Genomic DNA, 17,200 nt, shown 5'->3' with positions numbered 1-17,200 from the left:
TACCTAATGCCTATAGGAAATCTCCTTTGGTAGTCTTACTGGCGACTGGTTTGGTGACCGCTATTTGAAGTTATTTTATCAAAATTTAGAGTTCAGTCTGCTTTCTTACCGTCAGGATGAGTCAGAGTGGCAAAAGTCAGCGCAAGGATTGCTTTTACTTTGGTGGTATTGTACCTCAGCAGGAAGCTCCCTATCCTAGTGCCAGGGAGATTTGAGAGGTGGAGACAAACTAGGAAATACGTAGGAGCAGATATGATGGCCAGTGAACTTCTGTGGTTTGTTAGACTGAAGAACATCAGGAAAGGTCTTTTTAGCAAACCTGTGAAATCTGACACTCTGAAAATGAAGCAAACATTTAAATCCAGTTTCACATTTCCCTGCTTTGGTGTTGGCATCCCGAGTGTTTGCAGCACCGTGCATTTGCTGCTTCCCCTTTTCTCGTTTGAGATCCAACTGGTCAGCCTGGTTTGTGATGGCTCAGCCAGTCACTGCTGCTTCAGGACTGGGAACGAGAGTTCACCCCTGCTGCCTGTGAAGTCTCTCCTAACAGGGCTTTGTGCTGGCCGGAGCCTAGCTTGAAGAAACATTTCCCAGTTACTGCTTCACGTGCCTCATCTTTCTTCGTCGTGTGCCTGCAAGTATCCTGATGCAGAGGTAGTTTCACTCCCAGTGTGCAGGGCCGCTATTCTCGGTGTTTCTCAAAGTTGAGAAGTCTCTGTTGCTGGATGGGAGGCTTCTCTCACTGTATCAGCAATAATGTTGGTGGAAGAGGGAGGTGAAGTTTAATTTTACAGTTTTCTAAATGTTGGAAAAGTAGTGACTGTCCCTTCCTCCCATGTCTTAATTTTGACGGGACTGTGTTTTTCCTCACAGTTAGTTTAGTTCCTGCATGTATGCCATTCAAACCACTTCATGTGCAAACTGTTGCAGTAGGAGCTGCTGGGGGTCAGCTATTTCTCTGGTGCCGCAAAATCCATTGGGTGTTGTTTTGGGTTTTTTTTTATAGTTGGTTGTAACCTTTTCCCATTAAGAATCTTTTGACCGTGATATTGTATATAAATGCATCTTTGATGTTGACTACTGAAATAATGTTCTTGTAGGTACAAGAAATTTACTGATTTAATTTGATTCTGTTTTCCTTCGTATTTTGAATGTTGCTAACAAATCATCGTGGACTCTTTAACAAGACTTAAAGCAACTAATTCTTGATTGTGACTTCAGGACCTTCTTAGAGTAGGCAGTACTGTACCATTTCTCAGTTTCCTTGGATTTCTAACGTAAAGGCTGCACTAAAGTTCAGACCCTGCAAAAGCTGATGCGATATGCTTTAATATTTTGAATAAATGTGTCAAATATTAATTATAATACAATTTAGATTTTATATGCTCTGGCATATTTAGTGAACTAACTTTTCATAACATTTTCTCAAAAACTAGTGAAACAAGGCTGGCAGTTAAAAAGGAATCTGGTTTTTGAAAAAGCATTTAGCACTTAACCACTTCCCTTATTTATTCACCATGAGCAGCTTAAAGCCCCCCACCCCAAATGAACCTAATTGAAAATGTTTAAAATGAACAAGGGTTAAATATATATTATTTAGCACCTAATCATCTGAAATGTGATATGGATTCTACTTTTCTGCTGTAGATAGTTTACAAACCAATGTCAAAATACCACATGGGGAGAATAAGTATTTTTTTCCTATTTTATATGTGTAGTACTGAAAAAGTGAGTGATTTGCCCACGAGCAGAGAAACACTCTGCTGGTGCCAGAAGCTTAGTCCAGGTATTCTAAGTGTTAGGCTGCTGACTGATAACTTTCAGTCTTGGGTTTAATCTTAGACAAATATTAACAGTCAACCCTAGATTTTAAGCTAGTATTCTAGCCTAATTATTACTTTGTGTGTGTGTATGGGGTAGAGGGCATAGCGGCTGCTTTTCATGTTTGCTCTCCCAATCGTGTCATCCTCAATATTTCTATGAGGCCAGGGGCACAAGTTTATTTTTAGTAATTCTGTGCTGTTACTTGTCTTTCGTAGTCTGCGGATACGTGTTTCAAATACATGTTTTGTATTTGCAGTGACACGTTTCAAACATAATACATTAATGTCTGCAAGGTCGTCCTTAGATGCACCAGTTGCATCTATTCACCAGTTGCCCAAATGACTGATTTCGGTAGGGTTTCTCGAGAAGAGAGGCAGTAGGAAGACTGAAGATGTAATAGATGTTTTCTCTGTTTCTGTCTCCATGTGGAAGGAATTTACTGCGTTGCCCTGTTTGCTGTTCTCATTGCTAGCTCAAATCCAAATTTTTCTTTGAGGATTTTTATATGCTTTCTGATACACAAATTTATATGTTACTGCAGGTCTGTTGTTAACAATATTACATGTTAATGTACTAGATGAACAACTTAACTGACTGACTGTCTAAAATACAAGTATCATTCCTTGATTTAGACAGGCATGCTGCCCAAGTTTACCATTAAAAATAGTGTCTTCTGTCACCATCCATACTCAGATTTTTTTCGTTTGTTTGGTCTCACAACTAAAGAACATTTTTATTGTATGGGAGAATTAATTCATCAAGAGTGGAAACACTATTTATATCTGAACTGGCTGTGTGCATTGCATCACATAAAGACTGCAGTAGGAAGGTTATTCCAGATATAAACTCTAATTGCTATTTACATCTTAGCAACAAAAACACATGCAGAGTTTAGAGGTTTGGTGTGTTTTGTTTTAAGTATCCAATTCGATTTGTTATTGAAGTGTTTGTTTTGCTTTGTTTTTTAAGTATCCAGTTCACTTTAAGATTTGTTATTAAAGTGTTTCTTACTTGAAATCTCTGCTTGGCAATGATAGTCCTTAGTATTGAGAGATCTCAAAGTACTTTTCGTTCATTAATTTATGCTTTCAACGTAAGAAAATAGTACTGGGCTAGGCATTTCTTTCAGCTGTCTGCACACAAACTGTGAATGCTGCCACTACTACATCTTGATGGACAGCCTTCCTATAAAGCAAGGTTTCTGCACAGTTAGAGAGCAGTGTGCATACATGGCGTATGCTTGTATCTGGATTTTTATTCTTTTTTACAAGAAAGAAACTGACCTATTAGACATGCCGTGCCCAGATTTGTATAGCTGTTCGTAACTCTATATATGCGTTGGTACAGCTATATCATTACGTTCCATTTAAAGTGTTTGAGATAGGGGACACTAAATTTCTGCCTGTTATCAACATGGACCACGGGTACCACTGGAAATGTAGTCCTCGGGGAACGGCTCAGTCAAACAGGACGTCTTAGTGAACTTGGCATCCTGAACGTTAGGAAGTCCCCTGCTTACAAAATGTTACTTTCTTCTTGGTCTTGTCTGTATTAGGTGGTGGTCTTAATGCTAGTGATGTTGTTATTCCTAGAAGTCTGGTGTGGTGATCCGTGTTTTTCAGTACTGCCTTGGGCTTGTGAGGTTTGCGGTTGCTTTCCTCCAGCAGTGTGTGTGGTCCCTTCTTTAAGGATCACTCCCTTAGCACTTGTACAAGGATCATGTGGCTTTTATCCATCCAAACCAGTCCTCATTACCAGCATGCTACCAGAGACGTCATTAGTAAGAAATTTACAGAGACTCTGTGTAGATTGTATTGGCTATCTAAATTGAGGTTTAAATTTCAATTAAAGAACTCTGGATTTTTTATGAGTCCAGTTATTGAAATTGCAAGTTGCAGTATATAAATAGTTTACTCCCTATTGCTTTAATTCAGGTACACAGTAATTCAGCTGTTTCAGAATCCTTTTTTTTTTTCCTCTCAGACATATGCTTTCCCACAACCACACTCAAATCTGAGAGCATACTGAGCAAAAATAATACAGAAAGAATTGATTCTGCCCAAATTTAAAACCTTGGGAAGAAAATACTTGGTTCAAAATACTTTCTTTCATTTAGAGTATATGTGGGAAATTCATCAGTGGCAGTGGACAGGAGGGAGATTACCAAACTAAATTAAGTGAGAATTGGAATAAAAGAAATCTGTGAAATCAAAACATAAAGAAAAATGCATTAAAATTAAGTGAGTTCAAGTGAGAAGGGATATTGACATTTTAAGGCCAGTTTGTAGTATGTTGGCTTTCAGATCACTATCTTAAATTTGTAATATCTCCGGAGTCAGGAGAACACATCTGTATGTTTCTGTGACGAAATGTTTTTCTTCTTACAGCAACCAGATGCTAAATGTGGTTTTGAATTTGGGAAATTTTAGTCTTTAGCTGTCTTTGTTACAGGAAATCTTAGAGCTACTTTTTTAGTAATTTTGGGATTACTTTCCCCAAATCCAAAGTATCAGGATAACACACAAGTGAATAATTTAATACAGATTGTAATCCTGCCTCAAACCCTAACAAGAGTTTCTCTCTCTTATCCCTTAAATAAGGATAGTAGATTAGGCTACATATTGACGCATTTCTTTAATAATTATAATACATTTATTACCAGAAAAGAGAAGAAAAAAATTCTGGCATAGGCAGTTTTGAAATTCACTGTGCATCCACGTGAATGGGTTTCTTACATGGTTGCTGGTTTATGTTTCTTCTAGTCTGATAGTCTTAACTTAATTTGCTGCCTTTTACCAAGATTTTGTAACTTACTGGTGTTGTGATTATTTAATATACCCAGCTATAGTACAGTAAATTGCTGTTTGTTCTGCAAGCTTAAAAAAAATGTTTGTGGTTTGGTGTTTTGTTTCGTTGTTTTTTTTCCTAGACGGTGATATTCTAAAATATGCTTTCTCAAGTAAAGCTAAAATTCTGATGGCAACACAAGTTGTGGTATAATTTTAGGGTCTATTTGTTTTAACTCAGGCAGTTTTAAGCTTGTGTTCACTTTTCCAATACAAATTCTTAAAACTTTTGAAGACTTTGGAGGTAGAAGCGTGGAACAGAAAGTTAAATTAATTTAATTTAGTTAGCAAAAAAATTTAAAGCCATTATTTCAACAGCTTTTTAGTGACAGTGTGCATAGTTTTGGCCAAGAGGTTGGTTTACAGGAATGAAAATTGACATTGTTTAAGAGCCAGACAGTGTTACATAAAAACCTGGACAGTTTACAGCATTTTTCAACCAGTAAGATGAAAACAGGATCAATCAGAAAAGAAATCAAATGGGATAATTGAGGAAGTGAGGGAAAGCAAGCATTACTGAACAATTTAGGACCAAATCCAGGATGAGGACTTTGCGGAAGATGGAAATCCCGAACAAAGGAGAATAGACGAATTGCAGCATGGCTTGGGTTTATTCTGTCTTGCTAAAACTTAGAAATGCTGTGTCTAAAGCTGTCGTCTTAAGAGAGAAATGATAATTTCTTCATGTATTAACTCAAAATAATGAGACCTTTCAAATAGTAAGTAGAATTTTGAGAACAATGGAGGTTTTAGGGGGGATATGCTATGCTCCATGGTAGATGTTACAGGACTAATGAGAGCATTAAAGAAAAGGAGATTTAGGGCAGCATGGTAGGGGTGGACTGTTTATCATCAAACTGCTGCTACTGTATGAGAAAATGGGATTAGGATTTCTTCTGTACTTTGCCAGAGTACAGGTTAATTAAGGTCATCTGGGCATGTTTCTGCAAAAAAAAAAAAAAAAGGAAGCCAGGTTATTTGACGTTACATGTTTAATTCAAAATAATTTTAACTTCCATGGAAATATCATCCCTTGTTTTCACCGATGTAACAGTAGCACTTACTGTCATGGTAGATTCAGAAGGTATGTAGCTTAGGTCATTTAAACTTCCTTCTTCTCAATTTTTTATTTTATATGCCTATCTGAATGCAATAGGTTGCAGTAAAACTGATCCACAAGCCACAGACGTTGAAATGTGATTCTAACTGCTGCATTCCCCAAGAGGTTTCCTTGCAAACAGTATGAGTTAATTTTGCAATGCGACATTTTATTATTGACTTGATCCTATTTCCCAGACCACCAATATGCTTCCAAATTTACCAGCTTATAAGCAAATTTCTCTTTGGTGCTTAAATGCAAAGCATTTTGAAGATTCTTCTAATATTTTTGCTTAGAGAATTATACTATTTTCATTTTTATTTAGACTTATTTATAATAAGTTTGAAATGTCATTTCATGTAATCAGGGTAGAGACAATATACAATTTGAACTCCTATCCTATGTGTTACTAACTTGAGTTATAAGTGTCCAGCAGTTTGTGCCTTTTGCCCTGCGACCTGTGCACAGACCTCCGAGAGAACTACCACTTCTACAGGTGGCTCTCAAAGTACTAGTAGTTTAAGTCTGTGGGATTCTGTTTCTTATGACAAGAGATCTATTTATTTATTACTCCACAATCTTTGTTCCTAATAAGTTCTAGAAGGTTTTCTAAAGAACAGCTGTCCAGGTTTGATTTGATCTCTGCTTTCTGGCTGAACAAATATGATCCTCATCTTTTGAATAAAACTTGACAAATAAGCTTCTTGAATGAAAGGTTGATGACTGAATTCTCTTTGTCTTAACAAAGAAAGAATTAAAGAAAATGCTGCAAGTTTTAGAATAAGAATCATGCCTCTTCTATTTTTTTATTTTTATGTACTTAGTGGTAGAACTTATAGTCTTCTGAGCACTATCCAATGGAAGACTCATTGCTAGTTGGCACATAAGTCACAAATCAACTGCTTTCTGGTTCTTCATTCTATTCTGGTTGAAATGTTTTACTAAAAATCGTAGCTATCTCAAGTTCTTGGGTGGCATTCTTACTTAGAAAAAACTTTTAGTGAATAAGTTGTTTCTTCCTAATTTATGCCTGTACAGAAGCTTACGCTTTTCTCCATTAAACTAAAGGTAATGTAAAACTTTTTTTAATGTACATATTTTAAGAAGCATTCTATTACAGTATTTCATGTGTTTTCAGCTAAACAGATATACAGCTACTTGAGTTCAAGCTGCCAGGCACCCAGACTGGTGGTGTGCATATTTTAAATCTGGATTAACATAAAACATAGAGTAATTGGTTTTGAAATTATTTTATTCAACCATTTATGCTTTTTGTAGGGGTGAGGAGGGGTTTTTTTAGACAAAATTTATAAAATCTTTGTTCATTCTAAAATTTTTACAGCACATATGCAAATGTATTTTATTACATGTAATATGTTCCCCTCTCTGCAACAGGGAATGTGCGGTGCCACAGGTTTTTGTGTACCTTTCAGACATGCAGACTGACAGTTAAATATCATGTCAATATAATAAGATTCTACCAAACTCTGTTCTATAAATAGAAGCTACCAAAAAAGCGTGCATAACTTGTTCTGCCTTAAGTGAGTGTCTAAACTTCTTGTGCGGGAATGGGGAAAGGATTTTTGCACTGTAATTCTTGAACAAGTATCTAAATACTTTGGCTCAGACCAAGATGTACTAAAGGAACCACAGGAAAAATACTGGATTGTTGAGTTTTGGATTTCAAATGCATTGAATACTTTTGAGCATTTGGGTTTTAATATTTATAGATACTGCATTTTGATATTTACAGAAGCTTAATATGAAAATCATTTACATCTAAGAGCAATTCACATAGAAGTTGTAAATTCACATGTTTAATAGATGTAGAAAGCAGGTTTTGCAAGCCTGCTTTGGCATGTTTTTTCAATTAGGAGAGCCAAAGTGTTAAATCACCTTTAAACAAAATATAATTTAATTTAATATATATTATTGCTTCTTGATTCACAAGAGGGCAAACATAACGATTGAGCCAGTGATGAGTAAGAGCCCAAGCTTTCTGATACTGCCTTTGCAGTGTATTTCAGCGACGTTCCTCGGAAAGTGCACTTCATGCAATATTTAGAAGAAAACTAACCCTCCTCCCCTTCCCCAGACCTCTTGCTTGAGATACGCATCAGAATTTGTTGCAACAAGCCTGGTGCTGATCACTCCAGAAGTAAGCACGGAAGAATGGTCTACATTCAGCTCCAGGTAGGAAAGAGTTACCACCAGGAAACTGTTAGGACCACATCTTTTCCTTCTCTACATGCCATCACTGTGGACGCCTGTCTGAACCAGTGTTGGGCAGTCCCCTGTAAGAGCAGTAGACATGCCTTTAAAATTAGCAGCTAAAAAGCCAGCATATCCATTGTTGGCAGTTGAGCATTCTCAAAATGCACTAGAAATATTGGATCTGCACAGGTGAGAGCCGTTCTCTTACCTGTTTCATGCCATAGCCCGTGCTTGCTTATCTGTGTCTTACAGAAGACCAGTTCTATGGAAAACTATGGCTGGAAGGTGTTAGTGGATTTTCACCTTAGCGTTTAATGAAGAAACAAGTATATACCATCCTGTGCTATTTAGAACTCCACAAAAAGACTGAAGAGTTTGGGCTTTGGTTTTAAAATGTAAATACGTGATTGTTGAGCACTGAACTGAAGTCCACAAATCACTCATGCAGCCAATAAATGTGTTGTACTAGCTGACGGTGAAACAAAGCTCCATGTTCGCATCTGTGTTATTCACAGCTTTCATTTATTTGTGTGATTATCTCTAATTCATAGATGGTTACTAAAAGTGTACCTGCTAAGGCTTTCCAGAAATAACTAGCTCTGGCTGCTTATAACCCAAACCATTTAATTCTTGATGAAATATTTTCTTATGGTTTGTGTTTACAAAGTACAAGTCATTCATTATTCTAGAATGTGTTGTAAACCAATACCTTCACAGCTGAAATGAGGCTTGTATCATCAGGTTGATTTAACTTTTAAAGCAATTTAGTAGGTCCGTCCCTTCCCTGTATCTCACAAGTACAGTTAAAAATGGCTTTTGTCATGCCCTAAATAAGTTCTTTATGTTTACAGAGTGCAATCTTGTATGACAATGTTTGCCTCTGAAATTTCTTAGCTGGCTTGTGCCACTTTAATGACTCTGTACGATCAGTTTTGTGCAGCTAATTGGCCCAGGAGCTCTGCACTGGGAGGTGGCTACTTCTTGATACAACAGATCCAGTGGATTTGTTGTGTTAGTTAACATATCTTGCCACTATTGACATATGGCCATCCCATACTGTAATAAAGGTTGGAGAAAATACAAGAAGGACAAGGTACCTTAGGGTACTTTTTTATCTTCAGGTGATGCGATATTAGATAATATCACCTCCAGGGGCAAGTAAAGGAGCTCCCTAACCAGATTAGGTGTAATCATTAGTTTTAATTTGTTGCTCTTCTACTATGTACAGTCTTGCTTCTGCTATTGGGATTTCGGCTGCATTTGTTGTCCCATCTTTTCTTTCCGTCTGACCTTCATGGTTATGGGAAGCTTGTCAAAAGGATAGTCTTTTTTTATTTTTAGTCGAAGCACGGTTCCTGAACTTAACAGTTTAGCAAAATATGAAAGTTGCCAAAATACTGAAAAGGTTATGTTTGAATTTAGCAACTTCTGAAGAGGCAATACAGATTAATGGCAATGTGTATTTATTTGGTGACACTAAAAATAAAGAAGTGTGACTTGCTGAGAAAAGTTGCGTTATGGGATTTAAGAAAATGAGTTTGTAGTCTGTCGTTGTAGGTAGGAAGAAGTGAAGGTGACTGAAATGCTGAAGAGCGGGTAGGGTAGCTCTCAGTGGAGTTTCAGAATGGCATACTCCTTGGGTTTTTTTCAGAAAATCTCACATTTGTATGTAGTATTGTATATATGTATTATTTTAAAATTGCAATAGAGAGAGTTTACCATTACGTGGTTGAATTTTGACTTGTAGTTGTGGAAATTGTCACGTTTTGACTCTTAATTGTGCAGTTTAGGATCATTTCAGTCCAGCTGCAGTACAGCCAGGCCAAGAAGTAGAAACTGTTATGCCTTAAAGTTCTAAGTTCAGCATTTTACAGAAAAGGATTTGCCAGCCACTTTTAATAGACTAAATTAGTCACAGAATGAAAATATCATTCAGGTTGGTAGGGGCCTCAGGAGGTCTCTAGTCCAACATCCAGCTCTGAAAAGATCAGTACTTAATTCAGAACAGATCATCAGGTTTTGTCTCGACAGCCTTCAGGGATGGAAATTCCGCAACCTCTGTGGGCAGCCACTGCTTAATTGTCTTAAGAGTCAATAGCTGATACCTCTCCTATTTCATTTTATTATCATGGTTTCTCAATCTCCCACCGTGGAATTCAGTAGCAGGCTTGGTTCCATCAAGCTTACATTCTTCCTATGTGGAAGCATGCAGTTCGGAAGGACAGCAGGGGGTCAGCTAGTTTGACCTGCTCAAGTGAGGTCCAGTTAGACCAAGTTGCTCAGGTTCTTACGCAATGAAGGTTTTGGAGATCGTACTCACTCCGTAGTGGTCTGCCAGCTGCTTACTGCCTTCCATAGCTCTTTCACTTGACCGCTCTACACGTTTAAGCGGAGGATATCTTTCACGGGTGAGACCACTGTTGGCATCAGCCCCCAAACCAGATGGCTGTATCCTACCTCTGGAGCTGTGTCTGAGTGAATGCCTCTCGTGTGCTGGGGATACCTAGAGGCCCGTGGCACCTCACGGCCGTTTTTGTGCAGTCCTACAATGTCTACAGCAGAGTTTCTTGCCCTCTTGTCATCCAAGCTGCCCTGTTAACTGCTGAAATCATTATGTAAAATGCATAATTCTATACGTTGTTTTAACCTTTGCTTTCTGAAAAAAAACCCACAAAAGAAAAACCAAAACGCGAAACATACCTCTCAAAATAGTGCAGAATTTCACAGGGGGACAAAACTTGTTTATGTCTCTAGTAATGGTTTTTACTTCCACACCGCTTGTAGAAGAAATCAAACAACTTGAACTTCAGTCTGTTTTGTTATTGCTTAAAAAGAAAGCATAACAGTTTGTTCAGTAAGTATAGCTATTGATTCTTCTACTAAACAGAAATATTTTTGTGCAGTGTATGATGATGTCATTCTGGAGGCTTCCAGTTTTGTCAGATATGCGTGTGCATTAGAAATGCTTAAGTAAACTCTGTTCTTTTCCTTAAAAAAGAAGGGGAAAAAAAAGCCCCAATTCCTAATGATAAGCAAAAATACCACTGAAACTTTTTGTTTGGTTGCTATGCATCATGTTGATAATTCCTATAAGAATTTTGAATCCTGACACTGTTAGCATAGTAAGTGGTTTTCAGATCCCGGTTGGACTAACCTTTTGAGAAGCTTATGATAGACATATGCCAAAAAACCTGCAAGGGCACCTTAACAGCTTTTGACCAGTAAGGTCTTCAAGGACATAGATCTCTGACCTATGGCTCGCAAACAGTTTTTCTGATCTGTATTGCTGGAGCACCTGAGGGCTGACACACACCGGCTGTGAATGAATTTGTAAGAGATGGACTTTCTTGCGAACAGCACCATCTAAATAAGGGAGGAAGGAGCATGACAGCTAATAATGTTAAGGCATGGGAAGTCCAGTCAGAACAAGTCAAAGCTCTCCAAAGAAGTGAAAAGCCCTTGTTTGGCAAATACATTAGCTGTTCCAACTAGATTACAGGTTTTTTCCCCAAAAGCTACGGAGTAGGAGGACTGCAGTATCAAGAAGGTAGAATGCCATAACTTGGAAGCATCTTTCAGAGAGGATGCTACCTTGTTAATCCTTGTTTGCTAATCCTCGTCTGCGTTAGTGCAATTGTTTTTAACAGCAGGTGACAGCTGTGATTGCAGTGAAACTCGGGAGTATGGTTTAGTTGTCAGCATAAAGTAGGTCAAACATGTTCTGTATATTCTTTGAAAGATAGGCTAAAGCTTTTTAGTAAACATCTGGTCTTACTTTTAAGACCTAGTAAAATGTGTGTGTTTGTATGCACCGGCATGCACGCACACATACATAAATTTCAGCATTGATGTGTTTCTTTGAAACCATTGAGGACTGGCCAATGGTAATCGCTAAATCAGGGCGTACTGTTTGATTCTATAAAATATTAATGCACAAGCACCATGAAGAACCTATAGAATAGGCATGGTATTAAGCCCACATAACTTAAAGGTCTGCATTTGTTATAAACTTGTGATACCTAGAAGTTTTATGAAAAATTCCTCATTTGATTTTTCTATACAGTGTTACATCTCTCCTCCCACACCCCATTGTCAATAAGTAGGCTAAACAAAGTCTTCAGTGCAGTTGAACTTAAACAGAATCAAGAATTTTTAATGTTGAAGATTATTACCAAGAAAAATAGAGGTACAGTATGATGCAAAGCTGTTAGGAGTTTTGATTTAATGAGCTGTGCTTGGGCAGCTTTGAAATAGCTTACCTCGTAATCATTTTTCTCTGTACATCTTTATTGGTTTACTTGAGCTGGTTGAAATTATACAGAGGTACTGATTTCATACTTTTTTTTAACAGAATAGTCTTACAATTCAAACTCTGCACAGATGTAGAAACCCTTCATATCCAGAAAAATCTTTCAGCGTGAGCTTATCTGTTCATATTGGAAATCATATCCTGGTCTGCTCAGGGTGATCGAGCATTATGAGTTAGTGTTAAATGTGAAAATTAGCATCACGGACATTTTCTTTAACGCAATCCTGGTGTTTTGAGGTTTGCAAGGAATACTGGAGCAGTTTTCTAAAACCGCAGTGTGTCCTGAGCTTGTTAGAAACACCTGGAAGTCAATTTTCTTTTTAAAAATCCAAGTGTACTCAAAGGGTGTCTTTTGGCTTCCTCCAGTGGCCATGCTTGCTACTCGGTTTCACTTGCCTTCCCCCTCTTTCTTGCAGAAAAACTCTGCAGCAGCAACTAGTTGGGTGGCCAGCTGCCCTGTTTTCAAATCCGAGAGGTTTCTTGGAAACCTCCCAGCTTTGTATGATTTTGTTTCTGTTGGTATTCTCATTTGATCCACTGCCTTGGCTTCTTACTGGTTTTGGCTATCCTCAAGTGTTGTTGTTTTTTTTTTTTAAGTTACTTGGGTTTGCTTTTACCTTGAAAAAGATACTAAAGTGCTCATTATCTGTATTCAGATGTCTGTTAAAGTGCTTGAAACAAACTATTAAAATACTTAAGCTTTTTTTTATTTAATTGAATTTTATTTCTTTTATACTTCATGTCCTTTTTTGTGAGTTAATATATTTGTCAGTAAAACAGATAGAAGAACTAATCTCCAAACACACCTGGATAGCAAAGCCAGCAGTGCATGAGATTATAAATCATACATTCTGAGTCTAGGTCTGTTTGACTTGGACACGTTCTAAAAATTTATGTAATGAAAAACAAAATTCACAAAAGCTCATTACGAAGACAAGTTTGAGTATTATGCCATGAATGATACAGTTTTACCTCATCGTTGCATTTGAAAGAATGATTTGTATAAAAATCTTGTGTGAACATAGACCCTATAGGAAACACAAGAAAATGTTTAACCTTTTTCGTATGTGTTGTGCCAAGACAATTTACGTTAATAAAACCGTAATTAATTTGAAAAGTATTTTTTCCTATGCAATAATTAAAACATTTTGTTTTCTATACTTCCTCTGCTTAAATAAATGTACAGACAAAAATCTACTACAAACTCAATGTATGTTTAACGATTGTATCTTTAAATGAGACCATGTCATGCTTGGAGCTCTCAATGTTTGCTTCCTGTGAAAAGGTTTTGGGGAGAAACTAAATTCAAATAACGTAATACCTGCCTATTTTTTTATTTATTTATTTTCAGTACTAATAGCAGCTGCCAGTTTACATATGCTTCCGATAAGTTTAGAAGTATTCAGCATTCATTTCTTCTTGACATTCTAGGTTTGTTGCACTGACCCCTTGGAGAGTGTATCATCTGACTTCTCTCATCATACTTGGAGTGCTAATTCTTCAGATAATAAAAGATTTGGTATTCTCGAGGATAAGAGGTAAGGCAGTATACCGATAGAGTTTTTTGCTTAAAGACCTGCAATTCAGAGCATGTTAGTTCATTACTAAATCCACTTCAATACTATGATTATTGTAAAAGTATTAGCTAATTTCAGAGAAGAATAATATATCTGTGATGATCTATTACCATTTTCAATGAAGTTTTGCTATATTTTATAGAAAGGCAATTAGGAGATTTGTTTTAGCATGAGTATAATTGGTATCAGTGAACAGTCATTCTTGTTTCTTAACTGCTAGGTCTGAAAATGCATTGTTTTCTAAAATACAAAGTTTTCCTAAACATTCATACTTCTTCTGACGTTACTGTAATCATGTCATTGTTGGAAGGTTTGGGACACCCAATATAAATTGGTCAACTTTGTAAATAGATTGAGAAATGACCTATCTTAGCACAGTTGAGATAAGATGTGAGCAGTATTTTTTTTCTACTTTATGTAGTGTTTAGCTTCCAGTGTGTATACAGTCTTAGGTGAATACAACCAAGTTTGAAAAGGATTTTGAGTTTGTTGGCTGGGCTGGTGTTTCATTTTTTTTTTAATTCCTGTCCTGTACTTCACTACCGTCTTGAAAATTCTTGGGCAAAATGCTCGTCGTCAGTCTGTAATTTTCACTGTCAGGAAGATTTTTTTTAAAGTGTCTTATTTTGCCTTTTGTTTGATTTTGAATCCCCATGCAAAGTGTTTGAAAAATCCCCTGAACATAGTACAAAAGGAGGAAATAGGTGTCAGAGAAGCATGGTACTCCTCTTTGATGTACTACCACGTCATTTCTGACCATCAAAGCCTATTGCTAAGTTACGGCAGTTATTCGCAACATTTTCTGAAGCGCAGTTTAGTGTCATTGCTTTCTCTGGAGTCTTCATTACCATTCTATTTCCTGCCTGAGCATTACAAGCTCAGAGGTCAACTTATAAAGCTCAGCAGAATTTGATTTTTACGCTCTGTGTTATAGAAATCGCCACTAATGTTGAATACCTCGCTAGTTGGAAGGTAGTGATTTACATAAATTCTCTCTTAGCTTTAATTACTAATATATTTGTATTGACCAAATGCAAGGTGTACCAATATTGACCAAGCTCAGAGTGTAAAAATACAATCCTGTCTTCATTTGTGTTTCAATCCTGTTTCTATGTGATTATTTAACCATTCATCATAGAGATGAGGCTAGCTAGACCTGTGTTTCCCCGCTTACAGGATGATTATTTTACTACAGTTAACTTTTTTTATTTTCCTATTGCCTTTGATGGCATTGCACACAGAGTTCAAGAGCAATCCGGTTCTTGAAGTAATACTGTACAAATCTTGTAGTAGTGACTTGAAATCAATGAAGTGCCACTCCAAAAAGCAAGAAAAAATTCTTCCCAGTGTATAACACTTTTGTGTAGGTACTTCACACTCCCAGCCAACCACTAGATGGCAAGACTATTACAGATTCGTAAGAAATGTAGAAAGTGGTTGTCAGTTTGTAGATGTAAAGTGTGAGTCATGTTGGTTATCTTCTCCTTCCCTGTGAAAATGTAGCAATATAAAATACTGATTTTTTTCCATTTACATTTTTAACTGGTATGTTAAGTTTACAGAAAACAATTCAAGAACTGTTACTCTGAGTTAATATATCCTTCCTGTTTTGACTGTTACAGAGACTTCCTTATTCATTTTGTCCAAAATTTGAACATTCCTTATGAATAAAGAAAAAAACCCCTTGTTTCTGTTTTAGTACATTGCGTTTCATTTTACATTCTCGCTATTGCAGGTGCGCAGCTTTGGAGGACCATCACTGCTAAGTAGGTATATTATTTTTAATACATTGGTTATTTAATTTCTTCTCTTTTATAGTTAGTCTGGAATTTAAAAAATGGTCTAATTTCCCTCTAATTAAAATAGAACAGAATTATTTTGATCTTAACATCTTTTCTAGGTTTATTACTGCTTGTTCATCAGTTTTAGTTTTTAATAACTGCATAGAAAGTGTATTTTTTCTGATATGAGTTATATTAAAGTATACACTAAAATATCAAAATACTTTTAGAAATGCTTTTTCTTACAGTAGGCTTATCATGCTTTGAGTTTTCTGGGAATTGGTGTTTTCTTTGAGGTTGGTTATTAGGGTATAATACTGTAGGTCATTATACCAGTGCTGTCTAGAAGTAGGTAAGCTTGCTGGGGTTTCCCTTTATCTCTGTAGTAGCCAACACAAGTAATTGATCATTATAATTTCAAATAAATATTAGTTGATATCCATAGGAGTAGAAATTAATCAATAATTGTGAAGTCTGTTGACTTGCCATTGGGCTATCTCAGTCCACAGGCAAATGTTTATATCATGTTGTTAGGGTAGAGTGTATTAATTGATTTAATTGGTTTGCAGTATAAACAATATCTCTAAATGGTTTACAGACAATCCATTTTCAGAATAAAAGTTTGTATATTGAAGGCATTATTCTTCTAAACAGACCACCAGGAATTACTGTGTATATGACGTCATTTGAAAGCATATCCGTTAGTACGCTATTGTATTACACCCTGACACTGAAGAAACAGCAATGCAGAGTTGAAAAGGGAAGATTCAGGGTTTTGTTTTCTGCCTAGAGATAGGTACCAATATCATGCAGTTACAGAAAGCAGTTCAGATGTGCAGTCGCTCCTAGACTTCTAGAGGTATGGAACATCTTCAGGCTTTCTTACACACCTAAAGTGGAGCTATGTGGAACTGATGACAGGTTAGTTTATGAACGGAGCAGCGTAAAATGGTTCTTTTACCATAGCTAGTGCCACTGTGTGTATCTGTGTAGACCAGCAGTGCTTCAAAGATTTTAACTGAGAAGCCATTGCTGTGGCACAATAGTTTAGTGTGATTTGTGTGTTGTTCTTTCCTGATCTTCTTTGTGAGAGAAATGTACATAAAACTTACTATCTTTTGGGGTTTTGACATCTGAATTTACCTGTCTTTTTACGTTTGAGAAGAGGAAGGCAAAAAAAATCAAATTGCTCATAGAGTGGAAGGAAACATAGGTTTTTATCTGCCTTTTGTTTCCATGAAAAATAATTCTGCAGTCCGAGACAATTTTTTTCTCTCACGTCCCAGTTCATCAAGTCTCAAAACCAGAACAGTTAATTTTCATGAAAAGACTATAAATAGTACTTTAAATATCTTGGGTTCAGGTTTTCAGCTGTCCAGAATCTTGGACTTGACAGCTGTTCTGTAGGAAGCGAATACAGAGAGTGGAAAAGAGAACTTGATGGGCTCACCGTAGCCTATGTCATTGGGTAATACAATAGAAGTGTCGTATGTCTCTGTGTAAAATAATCTGCAATGGTAAGAACACAAGGTCAATCCGTATTATTTGCC

The 17,200-nt window shown here is 36.7% G+C and overlaps 1 protein-coding gene across 1 annotated transcript in view; it reads left to right on the top strand.

Annotated features, from left to right (window-relative positions):
* Positions 1–17,200, top strand: part of RETREG1 (reticulophagy regulator 1) — a 69,963-nt gene that overhangs the window by 1,761 nt on the left and 51,002 nt on the right. The window contains exons 2-3 of the mRNA XM_049824197.1: positions 13,724–13,830; positions 15,605–15,635. Of these exons, the coding sequence (XP_049680154.1) occupies positions 13,724–13,830; positions 15,605–15,635 (138 nt within the window). The remainder of the gene's footprint in view (positions 1–13,723; positions 13,831–15,604; positions 15,636–17,200) is intronic.

Source organism: Accipiter gentilis, chromosome 20 (genome assembly GCF_929443795.1).
Source record: "Accipiter gentilis chromosome 20, bAccGen1.1, whole genome shotgun sequence".
Lineage (NCBI taxonomy): Eukaryota > Metazoa > Chordata > Aves > Accipitriformes > Accipitridae > Astur > Astur gentilis.
The sequence above is the reverse complement of the archived record's forward strand: the minus strand, read 5'-3'. Positions and strand labels throughout refer to the sequence as shown.